General features: G+C 38.0%; 1 protein-coding gene and 1 pseudogene across 1 annotated transcript; both read right to left on the reverse strand.

Annotated features, from left to right (window-relative positions):
- LOC128534108 (glial fibrillary acidic protein-like) overlaps positions 1-21,591 on the reverse strand; it is a 36,483-nt pseudogene that overhangs the window by 5,468 nt on the left and 9,424 nt on the right.
- On the reverse strand, positions 3,054-21,095 carry LOC128534016 (cystine/glutamate transporter-like). Its single transcript, XM_053508271.1, has 12 exons — positions 20,888-21,095; positions 18,042-18,168; positions 13,757-13,872; positions 13,257-13,382; positions 13,061-13,160; positions 11,028-11,072; positions 10,820-10,943; positions 10,628-10,731; positions 7,599-7,695; positions 6,657-6,806; positions 6,398-6,575; positions 3,054-4,971 (listed from the first exon to the last, which is right to left on the reverse strand). Exons 1-12 carry the CDS (start codon positions 21,093-21,095, stop codon positions 4,907-4,909), a joined length of 1,440 nt encoding a protein of 479 aa, XP_053364246.1. The 3' UTR covers positions 3,054-4,906.

Raw genomic sequence — 21,591 nt, forward strand, 5'->3', positions numbered from 1 at the left:
GTGCTAATTACGATCTGGCTAATTCGGTTCTTCGAGCTCACCTGTTGTTGATGATTAGTATAGCTGGATTGAGTTGTCTAGGATTATTGCGCGTTCATGCGTTGGTTTAAAAGGCGATATGCATCGACAGTAGAAACTCTGATCACAACCCCTCCGATTGGTTGACGAAATGGAAAAAGAGCGGCTCAACTTTTTTTTTGTAACGTGTTATGCGCTGAAATGCCCCCCCTGCCATGGATTGCCCCCCCCTACATAATCGCTTTCAAATATTATATTAGAACATAAATTCATAAGTTAATGGTTTACAAATTACAAATTACATGAGACAATAAAATAAAATAAGCAGTATGAAAATAAATATGTTGTATATGAAAAAATTGAAATATTATGTATGCTTTTATATTGTTTATTTTATAATAAAATTAGTTTCGTCCAATTTATCATTATAAAACATTTATTTTTAATATATATAAATATTTATTTGCATATTTTTATGAGAAACCCCTGAAAAATAAATGTGTTACAAAATAAACATTATACAAGAATTTGTATTATTGGTCTTGACGGCTGTCTCATGCCGATGGTTTATTATAATACTAATATCATATTTGATAACAATAAACCTATGAATTTATGTCCATATATAATATTTGATAGAGATTATGTGTGTGTGGGGGGGGCGCATGGCAGGGGGCATATACTTTTCTTTTTTCACGTGAGTCAGTCGTGCTCTTTAACCAATCAGATGTGACCTCGCCATTTCAACCAATCATAACCCGCCAGGAGCGCAGGCTAAATCCTGTTTACATGAAATAAACCTGCTCCCGAGCAGGTTCAAGCTTACGGATATGTTGCTATGACAACAAATGCGAGAAGTGCATTGAAGAACGAAACAATCCAAGATCAGGACAAATCCACAACAATTAAATCCAACTGAGTTAGCGACATACGAAGAACGGACCCCAGGTGTCAGTTTCTAGCCTTTATTTATGTTAGCACAGTAACATACGTTATAGGATTGTTATGTAAGATAACAGATTTACAGTCCTTAGAGAGCTTCTTAGTTATCATGTAATAGTTTGTGTGCCATGAATCATTGTCAGTAATTCAATTCAATTCAATTCAATTTTATTTGTATAGCGCTTTTAGCAATTTTCATTGCCGCAAAGCAGCTTTACATAGTCAAAAGAAATAACATTTACATATTATCATTACAATAACTGTACATGATCCAGATATAATGCAGATCAGTATGGTTGTTATTAGACAAGAAAAGCTTTAAACATACATGTCTTTTTTTAGATAGTATCTACATGTACCATAAAAGCAAGTATTAATGATCCATTAAATTGTGGAAATGGCTTGGAAGACTCAAGAAGGGCTGCTCAACGATTTCAGTAAGTTCTTCCTCAGTGAAGGCCTTTGGGGGATTTGTAGCATCTGTTGAACTGTGATTAATTTTCAAGGAGACAAATGTTACTGAATAAATAAATATTATAAAAAATATATCCATCAGTGATCACAAACAATGCAACCTGAGTTCCTCGAAAATATTCTAAGAATCCACCTAGAAAATTTTAATCCTATTTTTAGCTCTTCTTCTTTCCCTTATGTCATGCACACATATTTTAATTGACTTAATTGAGTTTTAATTTCATTTGTGGAATTCACTTGTGAAAATGGTTCCTTGTGCTCCCAGAATTAGCATTTAACAATTCGAGACTGATAAAGCTTGCCATTTTTGTCCTAGAATATTCCCTTGCCATCAGAAAAGATACATGCATTGATTTGATAACTTCATCGTTCAGAACAGGTTGTCAGCAGACCTAATTCTATTGCCAAATAATGTGTAGGTCTGACCATCCGAAGTAATCCCAAATCACCAGTTCTTTTCCTTCAGAGGCTTGTAAAGTGGGTACAATGCATGATGGGTGCATCACTTCATGTGACTACATTCTTACCCTGATGCGCCTATTGTCTGGTATAGGGTTATTCTGGACTCATCAGATCATGTGACCATTTTTCATTGCTCTAAAGTCAAATCTTTATGTGCCCATACAAACTAAAGCCATTTTTTCGGATTAGCGTTACAAACAAATTGTTATACATAAGTATATGGATCAGCCATACCATTTACAACACATGACAGATTAAACTGCTGACAGGATTCCAAGGCCATTGTCCAAAGGGACAATATAGCACTGTGCAGAAGTCTTAGGCACCATATTGTCTTTAGTACAAAATTTCGTATATATGTTTATCATGGCTGCATTGGTATGCATAAAACCATTCAATATTCCCAAACATAACTTGCCTGTAACAAAAGCAACAATATATAACAGACCAGTTTTGAAATGGAAACTAATATAGACTCCTGTTATGTACCCCAAAAGTTACGTCAGCTGACTACCTCAATATACCGAATGACCAGTTGTTGTTGTTTTTTTTTTTTTTTTTTTGTGGAAGAGTGGTTCAAAGAGCATGAACATTTTTACACATGGATTGACCACCAAAGAGTCCAAAATCCAGGCTTTCTAAAATAGCATCTTTCTGACTGTTCCGACATTCAGGCAATACTTTAAAATGAGACAAAACTGCCTTGGGAGAGCGGACTGGGCCAGCATCAGATGGCAACCTGGTACAATCAGGCCGCAACACAGAAAGATGTGTTGTGGTGTCTTTGTCATGCAGGTATTGGTACTCACAAACCACCATCACATTATAAAAAAGAAATGATGTTTTTTAAAGCAAATTTTTGACATGCACCTTTGTTCTTGGCCATCAGGTGGCAAAACACACCATCAACGATTTCCCCAAATAAAAACCACATGCAACTTCCCAGAAAGAAAATGGCTGTTGAAATACTTGAAGCATCAGGAAAGTATATTAAATATACAGTCGGTGATCAACTGGGTAAATCAAAATTCTTTAATGTTTTACAGACAACGGTTTAAAGTACACAATAATATTAATAAAAACAGTTTTGATTCATAGGCATTGTAATTGATTTGTCCAGAATATTATGATTGAAGAGATTATTTTAGATTGTACTTGAATGTGCAATTTATTTATAGTGGTATTCCTGAAAGCCCCTCAATTCTTATGTGCTATACATTTTTTTGCATGTACCTGTCTATCCAAGCTAATGTAAAAAATCATCTGCTTTGTGCATTTGTTCTTATTGAATCTTGCTAGGAGTTGAAAGGGTATATTCTTTGCTCACAATTTCATGTTAAATCTTTCATGCAGATTCAGTGTGATAAATGCAAAAGGTGGTTTCATGAAGCATGCCTAGCAAATACACCAGACAAAGACCCTTCATGGTTTTGTCAACTATGCATCAGGGCAGCACCAAGGTCTTGCTCATAAACTACAGTTTGACTTACTGATTGTTTCAAATTAACCATACTGCTAACAGCTTGCGAGATCTCATAATTAATTATAATATTATTAATAAAAAAGGAGGTTTCAATAATATATGATTAGGTTCTAACATAACTGTTGAATGGGTAGTGCACTTAAATAAAAGTGGAGTCTTATAAAGGCTATGTAGCTTATATAGTATTATTTGAACTAAGGCCTGAGGCGTCAGTCTATAGTTATATAGCGCCACTCAGCGGTAAAAGCCAGGAAACGCACAAACCCAAATGCTGCCGCCGTGGGCTGCGGCGGTAAAAGCAACATTCCGATTAAGTGAACTCTACATAAACTGAAAGCCCATAATGTACGTGTGTAACAGTGATACCATTTTAACAAGGCAAAAAAAAGTTGACTTTTTTCTCCTTTTCAAAGCATACAGCTGTCACTATCATTTTGTTATAGATGAAATAGCATTTCTTATCAAAACTCCGAAGACTATATGCACCACTGCTACGTTTTTTATATTCTCAGTCCGTTTGTGATGGAATTCCTCTTTACTTAATGTCAATTAAATTCACACTACTGTCACAGTTAAACGCCTAGTGATTGCTGCTACTGATATGCAGACCACAGTTCAGACAGGCTCTACAGGTACTTTGTTGAAGGTCAGTTTACTCGCTCTTCTACTGAGTATTAGGGGATGAAACCATAGCAGTATTTTGACCGTGGGAATGACATATATATGTGCCTAGATCTCTTAAAGCATGGAGAAGCCTATACTGTACATACATAAATACATAGCCATGTTGACTTATATATACACAGTAAAACCTCGGATTGCGAGTAACGCGGTTTGCGAGTGTTCCGCAAGACGAGGAAAGATTTAGAATAAATTTTGACTTGAAAAAACGAGCAAGTCTTGGTTTACGAGTACTGTGTATCATGTATCACATTGACGACGAGCATCACGTTATCACAACTGAGCCAATGGTGTGTGTGTGTGTGCAAAGCACCCCTCTCTGCTTCGCACACACACACACACACACACACACACACACACACACACACACACACACACACACCACACACACACTCTCTGCTTTACACAGAAACACTGATTCCGTTAGTATGTGCTCACACAAGTTAGCGATGTTCCTTGCTAGTTTTTCCAACAAAACAGTCTTTCTGTTAATGTGTGTGTGTGTGTGTGTGTGTTATTTTTATGTATTTTTTGGGGGGGGCTGTGGAACGAATAATTTGAGTTTCTATTTTTTTTGTATTGTTTACGAGTGTGGAATGCGAGCTCGCCTATGGAATGAATTATGCTCGTAATCCAAGGTTTCACTGTATATAATTTATATTTATATTATATATTACAAATAATAATTTAGAATTTCATTCAAATAAAGCCATGTTTACTTTTTCTCTTTGATTAGTTTTAACATTTGTTCACATTTTGTTGAGAATCCGTTAATACGGTGTTGTTAATGCAGATTAATTATTAGCCAAAGTGTGCCCTGCCAATCAGTCTAATGTTTGTGCTCATTTAGTAGGTCTGAATTTCCTGCTGTACCACCTCCAACAAGATCTGAAGTTGCAAAGTGCAGTAATCTGAAAGTAAACAGAGCAAAAGAAGAAACACACATCAAATAATTTAAACGGCAATGATTATAATAATAATAATAATAATTATAGTGAAATATTATCAACAGTGTAAGAAAAATCAATCAATGTTTCTAAAAATAGACACAAATCCCCAATATGGAGGCATGGTGACTTAGTGGTTAGCACTGTCAACTTGCACCTCCAGGGTCCAGGTTAGTTTCCTGCTTCAGGTCTGTGTGCATGAAATTAGCATGTTCTCTCCGTGCTCGGTGGGTTTACTCTGGGTACTCTGGTCTCCTCCCATAGTCCAAAAACATGCAGTTTAGGCTAATCAGTGTTCCCAAAATTGCCCATAGTGTGTAAATGAGTGTGTGTATGTGTGTGTACGCTGGGATAGTGCACACACACATACACACCTTAGGGCACAAGGACACCTGTCATTGTGTACCCCACCTTGTGCCCTAAGTCTCCTGATATCCCCATAGATATACACTGATTAGCCATAACATTAAAACCACCTGCTTAATATTGTGTAGTTCCCCTTGTGCTGCCAAAACAGCTCTGATACATCTAATAGACTTTACTAGACTTTTAAAGGTGTTCTGTGAAATCTGGCACCATGCCATTAATAACAGATCCTTTAAGTCCTGTAAGATGAGGTGGAGATGCCACACATTAAACCTGTCTGTACATCACATGTTTACATTTACATTTAGGCATTTGGCAGACGCTCTTATCCAGAGCGACTTACAAAAAGTGCTTTAATGTTTACAACATTGGATACATACTTACACTGGGTTAACTAGGTTAATAACTAAGTACCATGTTCTTAATATTGTTACATTGGATTGTGTCTGTACATCCAATTCTCAATATTGTTAGTCAGATTGAGAATTGGAGAATTTGGAGGCCAAATCAACACATTAACCTTTTGTTTTGTCCCTTAACCTTAATCCCTTCCTTAACAGTGGTTGCAGTCTGCTGTGTTATCTTGCTTACAGTGGCCATTGCCAATGGGGTAACCTTGTTTCCATGAAGACGTGTACTTTGGTCACCAGCAGTGTTTAGCTGGTTGGTATTTGTCAAAGTAATATCCACATTAATGTTAGGATCCATGGTTTTCAAGAACATTAATCAGGACACTTTTTTAATTGGCTTGTTTTCTTCTCACAGTGCATCCTGGTGCCAGCTCTTTCCAAGCTAAGCCATGCACACACCTGGCTGTTTGGGTGACACTGTTGACGGTTCCCTGCTTGTCATTTAGTTACTTATACTTACCCCTTTTTCCTGCTTCCAAGACATCAACTTCGATATCTGCCTACCATGACATGCATGCTTAATCAAGATGAATGAATGTGTGTGTTTGGACAGGAGCCATTACCAGCAACAATGTATTGACATTTGGACTTGAGAAAGGGAAAGTGTAACTCACCAAAGACTTTTCTCAAACGCGTTGGTACATAAGAGTGCTTTACAGTCAGGTAGTAAACTGGGATCCCAGTGCCCGTAATAGCTAAACTGCAGCCAGTGTTCCATGTGTCTGAATACAGAGACAGGCCCACGATAAAGAAACACACCATGGTGAAGGTCACAGGAACAGCCAGATGAACCTAGGCTCAAATAAAAAAAAAGGAAGATAAGTAACATTTTACTTTTGTCTTGTTTGGTAATGTTATTCATCTTTTGCAAACCTTAAAAGTTCTTGGATGATCTGGAAATCGGTAGCGATGGATGAGGAGCCCCAGTGTTACAAGGGCGATGAAAAGCCAACGCGAGAAGGAGACGAAGTTAATCAATTGATATATTTCCCCTCCTGCCAACATGATAATCAAGGGAGGGGCCTGGAACCATAACAACTAAGATAGTCACTTATAAATAAAAGCAATTGAAACAAATTTACCAATATTTCTTGTGGTTTCTCTCGGGAACAGTTCAGAGACAAGTACCTGTATGGCAGTTAATCCTTTTACTCTAATACTAGTAATTAAAATATAGATTTGATGTGAGAACAGGAACTAACTTGTCTCCAAGCGTTCATCTTTCATTGCAGGGGGCCTATCCCGCTGTAACTTAGGCCACTATCCCTATCTCGGGTAATTTAGAGCGCAAGGCAGGGTACAATCACACACACACTCAGTCATATGCATACACACTCAGCTACAGGGCAATTTTAAAACACCAATTAGCCCACACCGGTGGTTCTCATTGTTAAGTGTTGTTTTCTGCCACCTTCAAACTGTTTCGTTATACAAAAATTACTTTAAAAGTTTGTTCGCTTACCGGCCTCTCTTTTTGTTTTCTCTCGTTAAGTTTATAAGACATATATTTTTTTAACATGTTAGAAAATTTTATGCAATATATCTGATTGGTACAAACGGTAAACTGGAAAGTTCTTTCAAAAATGATAAAGTCAAAAGAAACCTACATTATGTCAACAATCAGAAAACAAGTTGCTACTATGGAGGAGATAATGCATTAGAATTAGTGCTGTTGGAAAGAAAATTTACCAAGCAGATTAGGGCATTCAACATAAAACAAAAAGCTGATCAAGAAGGAATTAATGGACATATAATTTACAGTAACATGAGCAACCACATGTATTAAACAGCCAATAATACCTTACAATACATTACCGTAAATAATACAGCAGGCATTGGTGTATTTCTTCGGATGTGTATCATAGAAAACATAGCTGGCCATTGACCCTCCCTGGCTCCCACAAACAACATCCTACACACAAATACATACATTGTGTAAATACAACTTCATATATCTATCTATCTATCTCTCTCTCTCTCTCTCTCTATATATATATATATATATATATATATATATATATATATATATATATATTTCCCCCACTGTGTGTGTATATATATTATATAAATACAGTGGAACCTTGAGTTACAAGCAATAATTCATTCCGGAAGCGGGCTCGTATTTCAAAACACTCGTAGACAAATTTAATTTTCCCATAGGAAATAATGGAAACTCAAATAATTCGTACCACAGCCCAAAAAATACATATAAATAAATGTTAATACATAAAAATAATTAACACAAAATATAAAGTAAAAAAAAAATTAACCTGCACTTTACCTTTTTAAAAAAATAGAAATAAATCCCAACAGGTTAGTGTTTCCGTTTATGCGCGCAGGCGCTGTGTGTGTGTGTGAAGCCCCTCCCATCGTGAGAGAGAGTGTGTGAACCGGCATGGTGTCAAATTACGCACGCGCACACACATAAGAGAGGCTAAGAAAGAAAATGGATTTTTAAGACTCTAATGAGACCTTCTTACACAGTAAACCTTTCTTATTTGAACTTCACATAAACACACGTTAATGGAAAGACTGTTTTGTCTAAAAAATTAACAAGAAACATCACTAATGACACTCGTGTAAGTGCTTACTAACGGAATCACTGCTGTAAAGTAAAACAAACAAACAAATGAACCTGCACTTTACCGTTAAAAAGAATTGCGACACACACACTAAAGCTGAGAAAGTGTGTGATCCGGCATGTAGGGTGTCAAATTATGCGCGCACACACATAACAGAAAAAAAGAAAATAGATTTTTAACCTTCTAATGAGACTTTCTTCTGCTTTACACACGCGCACATATGTATTTTAAGAAACAGTACACGCGCACTGTACACCCGCGCTTACAAACATAAAATAAAATATGTTTTACACACACATACAGTGGTGTGAAACTATTTGCTCCCTTCCTGATTTCTTATTCTTTTGAATAGAGAGAAAAGTTGTGATCACGTGACGCTCGGCGTCAAAGCAAGAAGCGCATGGGTGATACATAATACTTGATACTCGTAAATATATATATACAGTATATATACACTCACCTAAAGGATTATTAGGAACACCTGTTCAATTTCTCATTAATTAAATTATCTAATCAACTAATTACATGGCAGTTGCTTCAATGCATTTAGGGGTGTGGTCCTGGTCAAAACAATCTCCTGAACTCCAAACTGAATGTCAGAATGGGAAAGAAAGGTGATTTAAGCAATTTTGAGCGTGGCATGGTTGTTGATGCCAGACGTGCCGGTCTGAGTATTTCACAATCTGCTCAGTTACTGGGATTTTCACGCACAACCATTTCTAGGGTTTACAAAGAATGGTGTGAAGAGGGAAAAACATCCAGTATGCGGCAGTCCTGTGGGCGAAAATGCCTTGTTGATGCTAGAGGTCAGAGGAGAATGGGCCGACTGATTCAAGCTGATAGAAGAGCAACTTTGGCTGAAATAACCACTCGTTACAACCGAGGTATGCAGCAAAGCATTTGTGAAGCCACAACACGCACAACCTTGAGGCGGATGGGCTACAACAGCAGAAGACACCACTGGGTACCACTCATCTCCACTACAAATAGGAAAAACAGGCTACAATTTGCACAAGCTCACCAAACTTGGACATTTGAAGACTGGAAAAATGTTGCCTGGTCTGATGAGTCTCGATTTCTGTTGAGACATTCAAATGGTAGAGTTAGAACTTGGCGTAAACAGAATAAGAACATGGATCCATCATGCCTTGTTACCACTGTGCAGACTGCTGGTGGTGGTGTAATGGTGTGGTGGATGTTTTCTTGGCAAACTTTAGGCCCCTTAGTGCCAATTGGGCATCGTTTAAATGCCACAGGCTGCCTGAGCATTGTTTCTGACCATGTCCATCCCTTTATGACCACCATGTACCCATCCTCTGATGGCTACTTCCAGCAGGATAATGCACCATGTCACAAAGCTCAAATAATTTCAAATTGGTTGTTTGAACATGACAATGGGTTCACTGTACTAAAATGTCCCCCACAGTCACCAGATCTCAACCCAATAGAGCATCTTTGGGATGTGGTGGAACCGGAGCTTTGTGCCCTGGATGTGCATCCCACAAATCTCCATTAACTTCAAGATGCTTTCCTAACAATATGGGCCAACATTTCTAAAGAATGCTTTCAGCACCTTGTTGAAACAATGCCACGTAGAATTAAGGCAGTTCTGAAGGCGAAAGGGGGTCAAACACCGTATTAGTATGGTGTTCCAATTAATCCTTTAGGTGAGTGTATACACTACCGCTCAAAAGTTTGGGATCACTTGCAAATTTCTTTGTTTTTGTTAAGTGATTAATTTTATACATTCTACAACAATACTGGGGATTTCAAAACTATAAAATAACACATATGGAATAAGGTAATTACGTAACAACAACAAAACCAACAGTTAATTGTTATTTTAAGACACAGAGGTCAGCCCTTCTGTAAGAACAGTATTGTCAAGTACATTTGCAAAATCCTTCAAGCACCATAATGAAACTGGCTCTCATGAAGGCCATCCCAGGAGGGCGAGACCAAAACCTACCTCTGCCGCAGACGAGAAGTTCATTTAAAGTTATCAACCTGAAAAATGACCAATTAACAGCACCTCAGATTAGAGGCATTATGAAGTCCTTACAGAGCATAAGTAGTAGACACATCTCACCATCAACTGTTCAAAGAAGATTAATGCATTTTTTTGGACGCCTTCAGCATTCCTTTACAATATAGAAAGAAATAAAAATCAGGAACGATCATGGAGTTAGAAAATGATCCCAAACTTATGAGCGGTAGTATATATGGTGTAATATTCATGTGGATGTCTACCAGATTTAATACCTAGGTGTTGAAATTATGTCACTGTTCATGGTTCCAAAACAGGACATGGCCACCAGTAAGGGCACCAGTGATGCCATTATGGGCAAAACTTTGCTGGCGAAAGTCTATGACAGACAAAGGAAAAAAAATGACAGATTGATTTGACCATTGATTTGCACTTCTTGTTTTATGTAGAAATTCCATTACACTGACCACTGCTACGGCGTTGGATATCAGCAGCTCGTCTCCAGTCATCATGGCATAATATGCCACATTCACCATTATGTATAATATACTAACTGTGATCATGGACAAAATGATGGCCAGTGGAATGTTTCTGACAAATACAAAGAAGAAGTGTAGTTACAAAATGTATGAATTGACATGGCAATACAATCAGATCCAGATTCGATATACTTACTTTTTTGGATTGATAACCTCCTCTGTCACAAAATTTAATACATACCTAAAAGCAAAAACAGCAATGTGTATGGTATTGTGCAAAAGTTTTAGGCACTAGATTATCTTTAGAACAAACTTTGTCATATACCATTATTATGTACAAAATTATTAATTATTTCCAAACATAACTTAAAAATTAATAAATAATTAACATTACAGAAGATTATTTCAAATTCAAATTTTATTTGTCACATACACAGTCATACACAGTACGATATGCAGTGAAATGCTTGTACGACCGCCGGTGACCTTAAAAAGAAAATAAAAACTATATATGAGGAATACTGTAAATATTAATAAAAAGAAATGAAATACAAAAGAAAATAAATGTAACTAGTAAAATAAACAAACTGTACAAATAAGGGCATAATAAAAATATTACAAAATATAGAAATATAGGAATATGGGGGATATATATATATTTTTTTTTACATAAAATAACCTTCTATAAAGAGCACTCCATCTATCCATTCATCTAGGAGCCTCTAAGGTCCAACTAGGGACTGTAGAGGCCAGTGTTGACCATTGTTTCCATTTCTATTTTTACGACCTTGGTATGACCTCCTGTCAAAATTCACGCTCATTTACACACTGTGGGCAATTTGGAAATGCCAGTGAAGAGAACATGGAAGAAAGTGCAAACTACTGTATATGCACACAAACCCGAGGCAGGAATCCATCCTGAAGGTGCAAAGCAACAGTGATAACATAAAGAGCACTGTAGAGTAATAAAATGTGAGAACACAGTCAGTAGTGGGTGTGAAAATGGTTTGCTTGAAAATTATCGGTAGTGTTAGATACTAATTTGTGTAGCTGTTAGGTTTTACTGAGTGTGCTGGAGAATATGAGTTCTTCTGGTAACTTTGTCACACTTGCTCTTTTCTATTTTTATGCAAAATCCTTTTTTTTTGGTTTCCATGTGAAAACCGGTCTGTCATGTAATACGCTGCTTTCTTTACAGGCATGCAAATATTTATATACATATATGGTGCCTACATATACTGTATATACAGTGGGGCAAAAAAGTATTTAATCAGCCACCAATTTTGCAAGTTCTCCCACTTAAAAAGATGAGAGATGCCGCTAGCATTCTTCCTACCTCCTTCATCATAGGTATACATTAACTATGAGAGACAAAATAAAAAAAAAATATCCAGAAAATCACATTGTAGGATTTTTTAAGAATTTATTTTGCAAATTATAAGTATTTGGTTTCCTACAAACAAGCAAGATATCTGGCTCTTACAGACCTGAAACTTTAGGCTCCTCTGTCCTCCACTCGTTACCTGTATTAATAGCATCTGGTTGATCAGTATAAAAGACACCTGTCCACAACCTCAGTCACATTCCAAACTCCACTATGGCCAAGACTAAAGAGCTGTCAAAGGACACCACAAACAAAATTTTAGACCTGCACCAGACTGAGAAGTCTGATAATCCACAAGACCACTGATAATCTTCCTCGATCTGAGGCTCCACACAAAAATCTCACCCTGTGGGGTCAAAAAGATCACAAGAACTGTGAGAAGGGGGCCTAGTAAATGACCTGCAGAGAGCTGGGACCAAAGTAACAAAGACTACCATCAGTAACACACTGCACCGCCAAAGACTCAAATCCTGCAGTGCCAGACGTGTCCGCCTGCTTAAGCCAGTACATATCCAGGCCCGTCTGAAGTTTGCTAGAGAGCATTTGGATGATCCAGAAGAGGATTGGGAGAATGTCATATGGTCAGATGAAACCAAAATAGGACTTCGTGTTTGGAGGAAAAAGAATGCTGAGTTGCATCCAAAGAACACCAAACTTACTGTGAAGCATGGGGGTGGAAACATCATGCCATGGGCTGTTTATCTGCACAGGGACCAGGACGACTGACAATGATTCCAAACACAAGTGGTAGAACTTGCATAATTGGTGGCTGACTAAATACTTTTTTGCCCCACTGTGTAAGCAGTGATCTGTTTAATATTTAGAAAATAAAAGTTCTCTCTCACCATCCAGAGAAGGCATAAAGTCCTGAGTATAAAGCTAAAGGCAGCTTGGATAATGTGACCGTCTCAAAATTAAATGCATTCTCGAAGTTTTCAGTTCGCCCTGCAATAAGAGTTAAAGGCAAGCTTTTACTGTAGTTAAACATTTTGCTCGCTATAGCCTATCACACAATTCTAATAATAATAATTCCTAATCTACCTTTGGCCAGGGCCGTAATTCCTGGGACAATGATCAGAACCAGAGCAAAGAGTTTAATAATCAAGAGAAAGACCTGTGTATGAATGGACAGTGATACACTCCAGCAGTTCATCGCCATCAAAAATGCTGAAACAGCAAAAAGGTATTTTAAAAAGAGGTGCAAGATGGAAACCATGCATACAATTATTGTACTAGTTATTATGGGTGAGATGGGTTTTATTCTGTTCAGGAGTGTTGTTCAGTTGGATGTCTTAAGAACACAATGTGTACATTGTGAGGATGCACCATGGGTGGGACTCTTGTCCATACATTACCTACTAGGGGGCAATTGAGTTTAGCCAATCTTTTTTATTTGTTATTGGGAGGTTAGAAGAAAGCAGAGGAAACTGAAGGAGTGAACACAGAAATATGAGAGACTGTGCAGCAGCAAAATTACACACTGGACCAATGTGCTATTCATTTAGACATTGCCATAGTAAAAAAAAAAAAAGGATACTTACTCACTCCAAGAAAACTAGTCAGTTTAATTAGTGGTAGAGGAGCTGGGCATGGCGTGAAAAAGGGTTCTATGACATAATGTCCAAAAGCCAGTGAAACGTATGCGGTCACTGCAGGTCTGCAAAGAGAAAAGCAACAGAACCACGCTTATCCCTGACTTTACCAAATGACAAGGAAGACATTAGTCATTCATTGCATTTTGCATATTAATTAAATCTACAAGCCATTAATGTGTCAGGGCAGAGGTGGGTAGTAACGTGTTACAATTACTCAATTACTTGAGTACCTTTTTTGAAAAAATTTACTTCTGTAGTTTTTAAAAAAAATTTACTTCTGTAGTTTTTACTGCAGCATACTTTTTACTTTTACTTGAGTAGATTTGTGAAGAAGAAATGCTACTCTTACTTTGCTACATTCGGCTACACTCGACTCGACTCGTTACTTACTGTAACCTGTATGTTACCGGATTGACTTGTTCCAGGACTTCAAAGGGACCGACGTATCTAGGATTAGGCTTTTTGCAGGGCTGACGTAGGCGCATGTCTCTAGTCGAGAGCCACACCTTATCCCCTGGTTGGTAAGTTGGGGCGGTGGATTGACATCGATCTGTATTGGTCTTGTGCCTACGTACAGCTCTCTGCAGATGGTGATGTGCTTTCTCCCAGACTCTCTCACTTTCCCGGAACCAGTGATCCATCGTAGGGAGGTCAGAAGGTTCACTGTTCCAGGCTGGTAGCCAAGAATAACTGGAAGAGAGTAAGACCAGTGGACCAGAAAGTACGGAGGAACCGGCCGATCTCTAGTACCTTTCGTTTAGTCTGTCTATTGGTTTGAGGATGGTATCCAGATGAGAGACTCATGGTCACACCTAGAAGGCGAAAGAACGCTTGCACATTCAAGAGATTAACTAGGTGCCCCGATATGAGACGATATCCTCTGAGGTCCCGAAGTAGCGAAAGACTTTAACTCTGCAGCTTCCATAGTGGTTGGTAGGCCTTGAAGAGGAAGCAGATGACATCTTTTTGAGAACCTATCTACAATAACTAGGATACAGGTGTGCCCCTCAGACTTAGGTAGATCAGTGAGGAAGTCCACTGCTAGGTGTGACCAAGAGCGTTGAGGAATGGGTAGGGGAATTATCTTCCCAGCAGGTAGGTGTCTGGGACTCTTAGATATGGCACACTCGTGACATCCATTCACATACCTCCTCACATCCCTTTCCATATTGGGCCACCAGAAGCGCTCTTGTAATAGCCAGAGAGTTCAATCAATCCCTGGGTAACCAGTTCCCAATGAGGTGTGTACGGAGTGTATAAGAGGGTTACGATCCTTCTCCAGGACAAATTGACGATGGGGTGGACAGCCCAACGGGGTGGCTGGAGCAGATTTTAAAATCAAAACGGGTAAAGAACATGGCCCACCTCACTTGTCTTGGATTTAGTCTCTTTGCTTTTCTCAGATATTGCAAGTTCCTATGGTCGGTTAGTACTAGAAATTAATGTGTGGCTCCCTTCAGCCAATTTCTCCATTCATCTAAGGCCATATTTATTGCCAGTAATTCACGGCCTCCTATGTCATAGTTGATCTCAGTTTGACTTTATTTCCGTGAGAAAAAAGGCGCATGGATGTGCTTGGCTGGATTACCTTGCTGTTGGAAGAGAATAGCGACGACACCGGTGGTTGATGCATCAACCTCTATCACAAAACGAAGTTAAGGGTTCGGATAGATGAGAATTGGAGCAGATATAAAGGCTTTTTTGATACATTGGAAGGCAGCTGTATCTTCAGGGGGTTCAATGTAGTGCTTTTGGTTTTCCACGGAGTAGGGAAGTTAAGGGGCTTGCTGTGATGCTATAGTTTTTGATGAATTTTTTGTAAATGTTGCAACTCTTTGATGGTAGTGGGTTCAGGCCAGGTGGTAATGGCAGATACCTTCGATTAATGATGTAGCCAAGGTATTGGACAGATGACTGGTGGAAAGAGCATTTCTCAGCTTTGAGATATAAATAGAAATCTCTCAGCCGTTTGAGTACCCTTGTGACATGTTGCCAATGTTCGGACTCAGATTTGGAGAAGATTAAGATGTCATTAATGTAGACAATGACGAACCAGTGAAGGAAATCTCGGAGGACTTTGTGCATGAAATTCTGGAAGACAGCTGGAGCGTTGACCGCGTCTACAGCATCACCAGATATTCGTAATGATATCCAGATATTCATCTTCGTTTCGTATGCGAATCAGGTTGTATGCACTTTGGAGATCCAGTTTGGTGAAGAGGGTTGCTTCGCAGAGAAATTCTAGAGCTGCTGGCACGAGGGGTAAGGGGTAGCAAAACTTGACCGTGGCATGATTGAGGGTGGGGTAATCAATACAGGGCCTCAGTCCACCATCTTTTTTGTCCACGAAGAAGCAGCTTGATGCAGCGGAAAAAGTGGGTGTCCAAATATAGCCTTGTTTGAGAGCCCCTGCAATGTACTCCTCCATGGCCTTCCTTACAAGGAGAGACAGTAGACAGATGCATCCGTGGAGTAAAGGATTCATCGGGAACCAGGTTAATCTCACAGTCCCATGGCCGGTGTGGTGGTAGTTGGGCAGAAGACGTCAGCTCCTGGTGTTAGTGCGACAGGAAGCGAGGCGTGCAGAACAGCGTATGGAGAGCTGAATTAAATGTTCTAGTCCCACTGAGTCATCGTGGGTTGCTAGCATGAGTCGCAGACTGGGTTCCAACCCTTGACAGTAGGTGGTTATGAGCGCTTGTTTATTTCATCCGCTTGCCGCTGCTAGGGTACGAAAAAGCAATGCATAATCTTAAACTGACTGGTTACCTTGCATCACATGATATAGCTGTTCTCCTGCAGATACTCCACTGTCAACCCGCTCAAAACCTTTTTGAAATGGGATCATATGATTCCGTCAGCAGTCACATCTGTGACCAGATCACTTCAGCCCACTGCAAAGCCTGTCCAGACAGAAGAGAAATCACATAGGCAATTCTAGCTTAATCAGAGGGATATAGGGAAGGTTGCATAGCGAATGCTAGAGAGCATTGCAGCAAAAAACCCTTTCAATTCCCCGCCGATATCCATGCACCAGGGCGCTGGTTGCACCATGGGACTGGAGTCCAGGTGGGTCGAGGAAGAACTGGAGGCGAATGGGTCCACTGTCGGACACTGATGGAAACGTTGTGTGTGGTTTTATGTGATTGTGGCTGATTGGAGATGGGTAATGGTGATTAGTATACTGGAGATAAGGCGCGTTGTGTTTGGCTGGATTCCAAGCCTGGCTCGACTGTGACAGTTACTTCTCTAACCATTTATTCTATACATGCAGCCAGTAGATCTACCGCATGACTGTTTTCTCAATCAGACGCAACAACAATAATCACAAATCAGCTGTAATAGCCATGTCTTCAGTCGGGAGTCTTTAAATTCAACCTACCTGTGAATCTGTCCTACATACGCACACTGTACATACGCAAACAAAAGTTTCTGAATCCTTCTCTAATTTTGCAGAACGCCCATATATCCATGCTGCTAATAGCAGAAACTGGGTTACTGTACAATCTTGCGGTGAGTATAGAATGCTTTTTTTATGTTTGTGTGATAAGGTAACTTTAATTGTACATATAATGCTATTTTAACAGTCTATGAATTTATAAGCATATATTAGTACAGAATTAATCGCCAACACACTGATTGCACATTTTTATGCATCCCAAAAAATATGATGCACCCCTGGCATCATATACAAAGCATGTTTTACTTGTAAAAGAAGAGCTTCATACTGCGGTGTCTTCTCTATCTTCTAAAACAGACACACACTTCAGCATATATACTGTATAGCATATACACACACTGTGTATGTTTGTGTGTGTGTGTGTGTACGTACAAATTTATAATTATTATAATTTCTAAAAAAAAAAAAATCGGAAATTGTGATTGAAACAGTTACTCAGTACTTGAGTAGTCTTTTCACTAAATACTTATTTTACTCTTACTTGAGTAATATATTTTTTCTGAGTATATCTTTTTACTTCTACTTGAATAATATTATTTTAAAGTACAGCTACTCTTACTTGAGAATTTTTTTTGGCTACTCTACCCACCTCTGTGTCACTGACATAAAATAGCCTGTTTTTATGTGGCCTTTAAAGAAAAAAACAAATTTTTGTACTGGCTGTTGTGGAAAACGTGTCAAGCTCACTGACTGTCAAGCTTTCTTTGGTGTGCAAATCACAGATCTCATCACAGCTTTTTTTATTGCATTGTGATGTAGACTCAAGCTGACCTGATGAAAACGTACTCGGACCAAAGCCTCAGGAATGCAGGAAGTGGCCCAAGGGTCTCAAGTAAATATGTGTAATGGCCGCCAGACTTTTTGAAACTCGTACCCAACTCAGCATAACACAAAGCACCTGAATTCAATGAGACACAAGACAAAAGAGATTACACACATAAACACATCATCAGCCTAGGGAAGTCTTCAAACTGCTTGTCAATCATCGTGTTTGCATTTCCTGGACACAATTAGGGAATGATGCACCTACCCTTGAAATTATGCAGCTCTTCCCTGATTAAGTCTGTGCTGTAATTCACTTACTCACTCATTCTCTATACCGTTTATTCTATACAGGGTTGCAGGGAACAGCTGAAAGACTAACAACAACTACATAGTGGCATGTTGCTGCATCCACATGCGATTTTTGTGTATCTGTGAGGAAATTTAAAGCAGAAAGTGTACAATCCATATACCCTGGATAAACTTTAGGAAAACATCATGAACACTGCAGCATTACTGTTGAAGAATTGCAAGCAGTATCAGCCAACATGCTATATATATATAAATGAGATAATTTCATCTTCCACTTGCTTAACTGTTCACTTTAACAGAAATTTTGACCAGGGATGCCCTAACTTTTGCATGCCTATACCGTTCAAAAGTTTTAGAACACTTGAAAATTTCTTTGTTTTTGTTTAGTGATTTATTTTCTACATTCTACAACAATACTGGGAATTTTAAAAATATTAAATAACACATATGGAATTAGGTAATTACGTAACAACAAAAACAACAGTTAGTTGTTATTTTAAGACACAGAGGTCAGCCTTTCTGTAATAGTTCTTGCAAGAACAGTATTGTCAAGTGCATTTGCAAATTCCGTCAAGCACCATAATGAAACTGGCTCTCATGAAGGCCATCCCAGGAGGGCGAGACCAAAACCTACCTCTGCCGCAGACGAGAAGTTCATTTAGAGTTATCAGCCTGAAAAATGACCAAATAACAGCACCTCAGATTAGAGGCTTTATGAAGTCTTTACAGAGCATAAGTAGAGACACATCTCACCATTAACTGTTCAAAGGAGATTAATGCATCTTTTGGAAGACTTCAGCATTCCTTTACAATGTAGAAAGAAATAAAAATCAGGAACCATCATGGAGTTAGAATGTGTTCTAAAACTTTTGAACGGATTGTATATATTTATATATACACACAGTGGCATTCGAAAGTTTGGGGAAAGTGAACAGTTAAGCAAGTGGAAGATAAAATCATCTCATTAAACATAATACACTCTTTTGCAATATTTTAATCAATATCAGTGTATTGTTTTTGGTTTCCTACAATTTTAGAGTAAAAAAGGAGAAGCAGCACCACCCTACAAAAGAATGGGAACCAAAAGAGACTTGAGCCCTCAGATGACTTTGACCAAGGTATTAGACCTTACAGTAATTAGACCAATAAGATTTTATCACATAGATGCTCCATGTGGTCTGCCTGGGATGTGTGTGGTGACTGGGGATGGCTCCACTTTTCCTTGAAGGTGGTCCTGTCCTCGACTGATGCAGACTGCTGTTTTCTGAGGATCTGTGAATTCAGTCGCTCAATAGTTCAGGACTGGAATTTCTTACAGTCTACCTGAGCCTCCAGGAACAAACTGGACTTTAATCTTGCACATCTCCTCTTATACTGAACTTCCAGTCTCGCATAATATTATGCACATCAATCCCTGCTATCTGTTTTCACCCAGATGAGGATGGGTTTCCTGTTGAGTCTGGGTTCTCTCAAGGTTTCTTCCTATTACCATCTCAGGGAGTTTTTCCTTGCCACTGTTGCCGTCGTCCTTGGCTTGCTCATCAGGGACAACCATATCATTTTGATTCATACACATTCACATTTCATACAAACTTAATTCTTTTGATTGTGTAAAGCTGCTTTGTGAAAATGTAAATTGTTAAAAGTGCTATACAAGTAAATTTGAATTGAATTGAATCTCATAGAACTGGAAAACTGTTATAAGGAAGAATGAACGAAAAACAAGAACTGAAAGACTGTTACAAGCTGTGATACAAGCCAAAGGGGGTGCTACTAGGTACTATACCCTTATGCAAAGAAAATATATTTCTCTATATATTAACTGTCAATATATATTAAATTAGTTATTGTTTTGATCTACTGGTAAATTGATAAGATTTTATAATAGTAATATTCCTCATTGCTACACTAACTGATACTAAATAATAATTAACAGACATTCAAAAATATATTTACAATATACAGAATAATAAATTGTATTATATATATTAATAATATTTTAATATATAACAATATATTGAAAAATAAATAAGGAAGTGTATATTTATATCCATATATTCATATTGTATATTCATATTTCATATATTGAAATATATATATACATACATACATACATGGTCCATTTCTTGCAACTTGCACTTGTTTCTATATATGGAAATGTATTATTTATTATATTGCATTATATTTTACAATTTATTGGCAATTTTTTTTCCCATAAGGGTAACTACACAGGGAGCTGAAACTTTTGCTGTGGGCCATTTGTAACTTTATGCCTTTTAGAGATTATTTCACCTTCCACTTACTTAACTGTTTACATTAACAGAAATTTTGACTAGAGGTGCCTAAACTTTCGCATGCCACTGTAGATAGATAGATATATAGATATATAGATAGATAGATAAGAAACTAGATCAGTGTGAATGTAAAATGGTGATACACCTAATTATTTAATAATTTGAAACATCTAGCTCTTCATGTTGTACATTTATATATACAGTAATGTACTACCAAACACCAAACTGGTTCAAGATTTTAAAGCATACCCAATGTAGAGAGGAGACCACAGAGCAGCCAGACGATCAGAGAGAGTCCCACACTGCCTGTATTCATGTGCACTCCTTTGGGTGCGATGAAGATCCCACTGCCCACCATGTTGCCTATAATAAAGGAGACCGCGGACACCAGATTAATGCTGCGTCTCAGGTGAACCCTATCTTCCCTTATTTCATCCTCAGCTTTCTGGTTTGCCATCTCTGCTTCAGTTTCCACACTACTAAAATTGTGCTCCTCAAAGAGAGAATAAGATACTCGTGGGGGAGGGCAGAGTAACATGCCAACAGCATTCCTCACACTGGAGGTGAACTTGTGATAATAACACGTTTCAATATTTGTTTCAACACGTTTAAAATGTTTTACTTTTGAATCGCAATATTCTGACCTATGTCAAAGTAAAATTATTTACTTACTTGAAATTCTGATTTATCTCAAAATTTTATTTATTATCTCGTACTTACAAAAGTCAGACTGATCTCAAAGTCTCTCGGAAACCTAGGACTTAATTCAGTGTTAGACTTAAAATTGTCACTTATTAACTTATTTATTTTCAAAATTATTTACTTTCTATTCTGACTTATGTCAAAATATTTACTTTCTTAGAGTTGGTTTTTTTTGTTTGTTTGTTTTTTTAGTATAAAATTATATTTATTATCTCAGAATTCAGACTGATCTCAAAGTCTCTTTAAACCTA

The sequence above is a fragment of the Clarias gariepinus genome, chromosome 12 (assembly GCF_024256425.1).
Source record: "Clarias gariepinus isolate MV-2021 ecotype Netherlands chromosome 12, CGAR_prim_01v2, whole genome shotgun sequence".
Lineage (NCBI taxonomy): Eukaryota > Metazoa > Chordata > Actinopteri > Siluriformes > Clariidae > Clarias > Clarias gariepinus.

Coding starts and splice junctions, on each gene's coding strand:
- LOC128534016 (XM_053508271.1), bottom strand. CDS start 21,095: ATGGCAAACCAGAAAGCTGAGGATGAAATAAGGGAAGATAGGGTTCAC. Junction 10,732..10,819: donor TATCCAACGCCGTAGCAGTG/GTCAGTGTAATG, acceptor TGTCTGTCATAG/ACTTTCGCCAGCAAAGTTTT. Junction 7,696..10,627: donor GACATAATTTCAACACCTAG/GTATTAAATCTG, acceptor ATTTGTGTGTAG/GATGTTGTTTGTGGGAGCCA.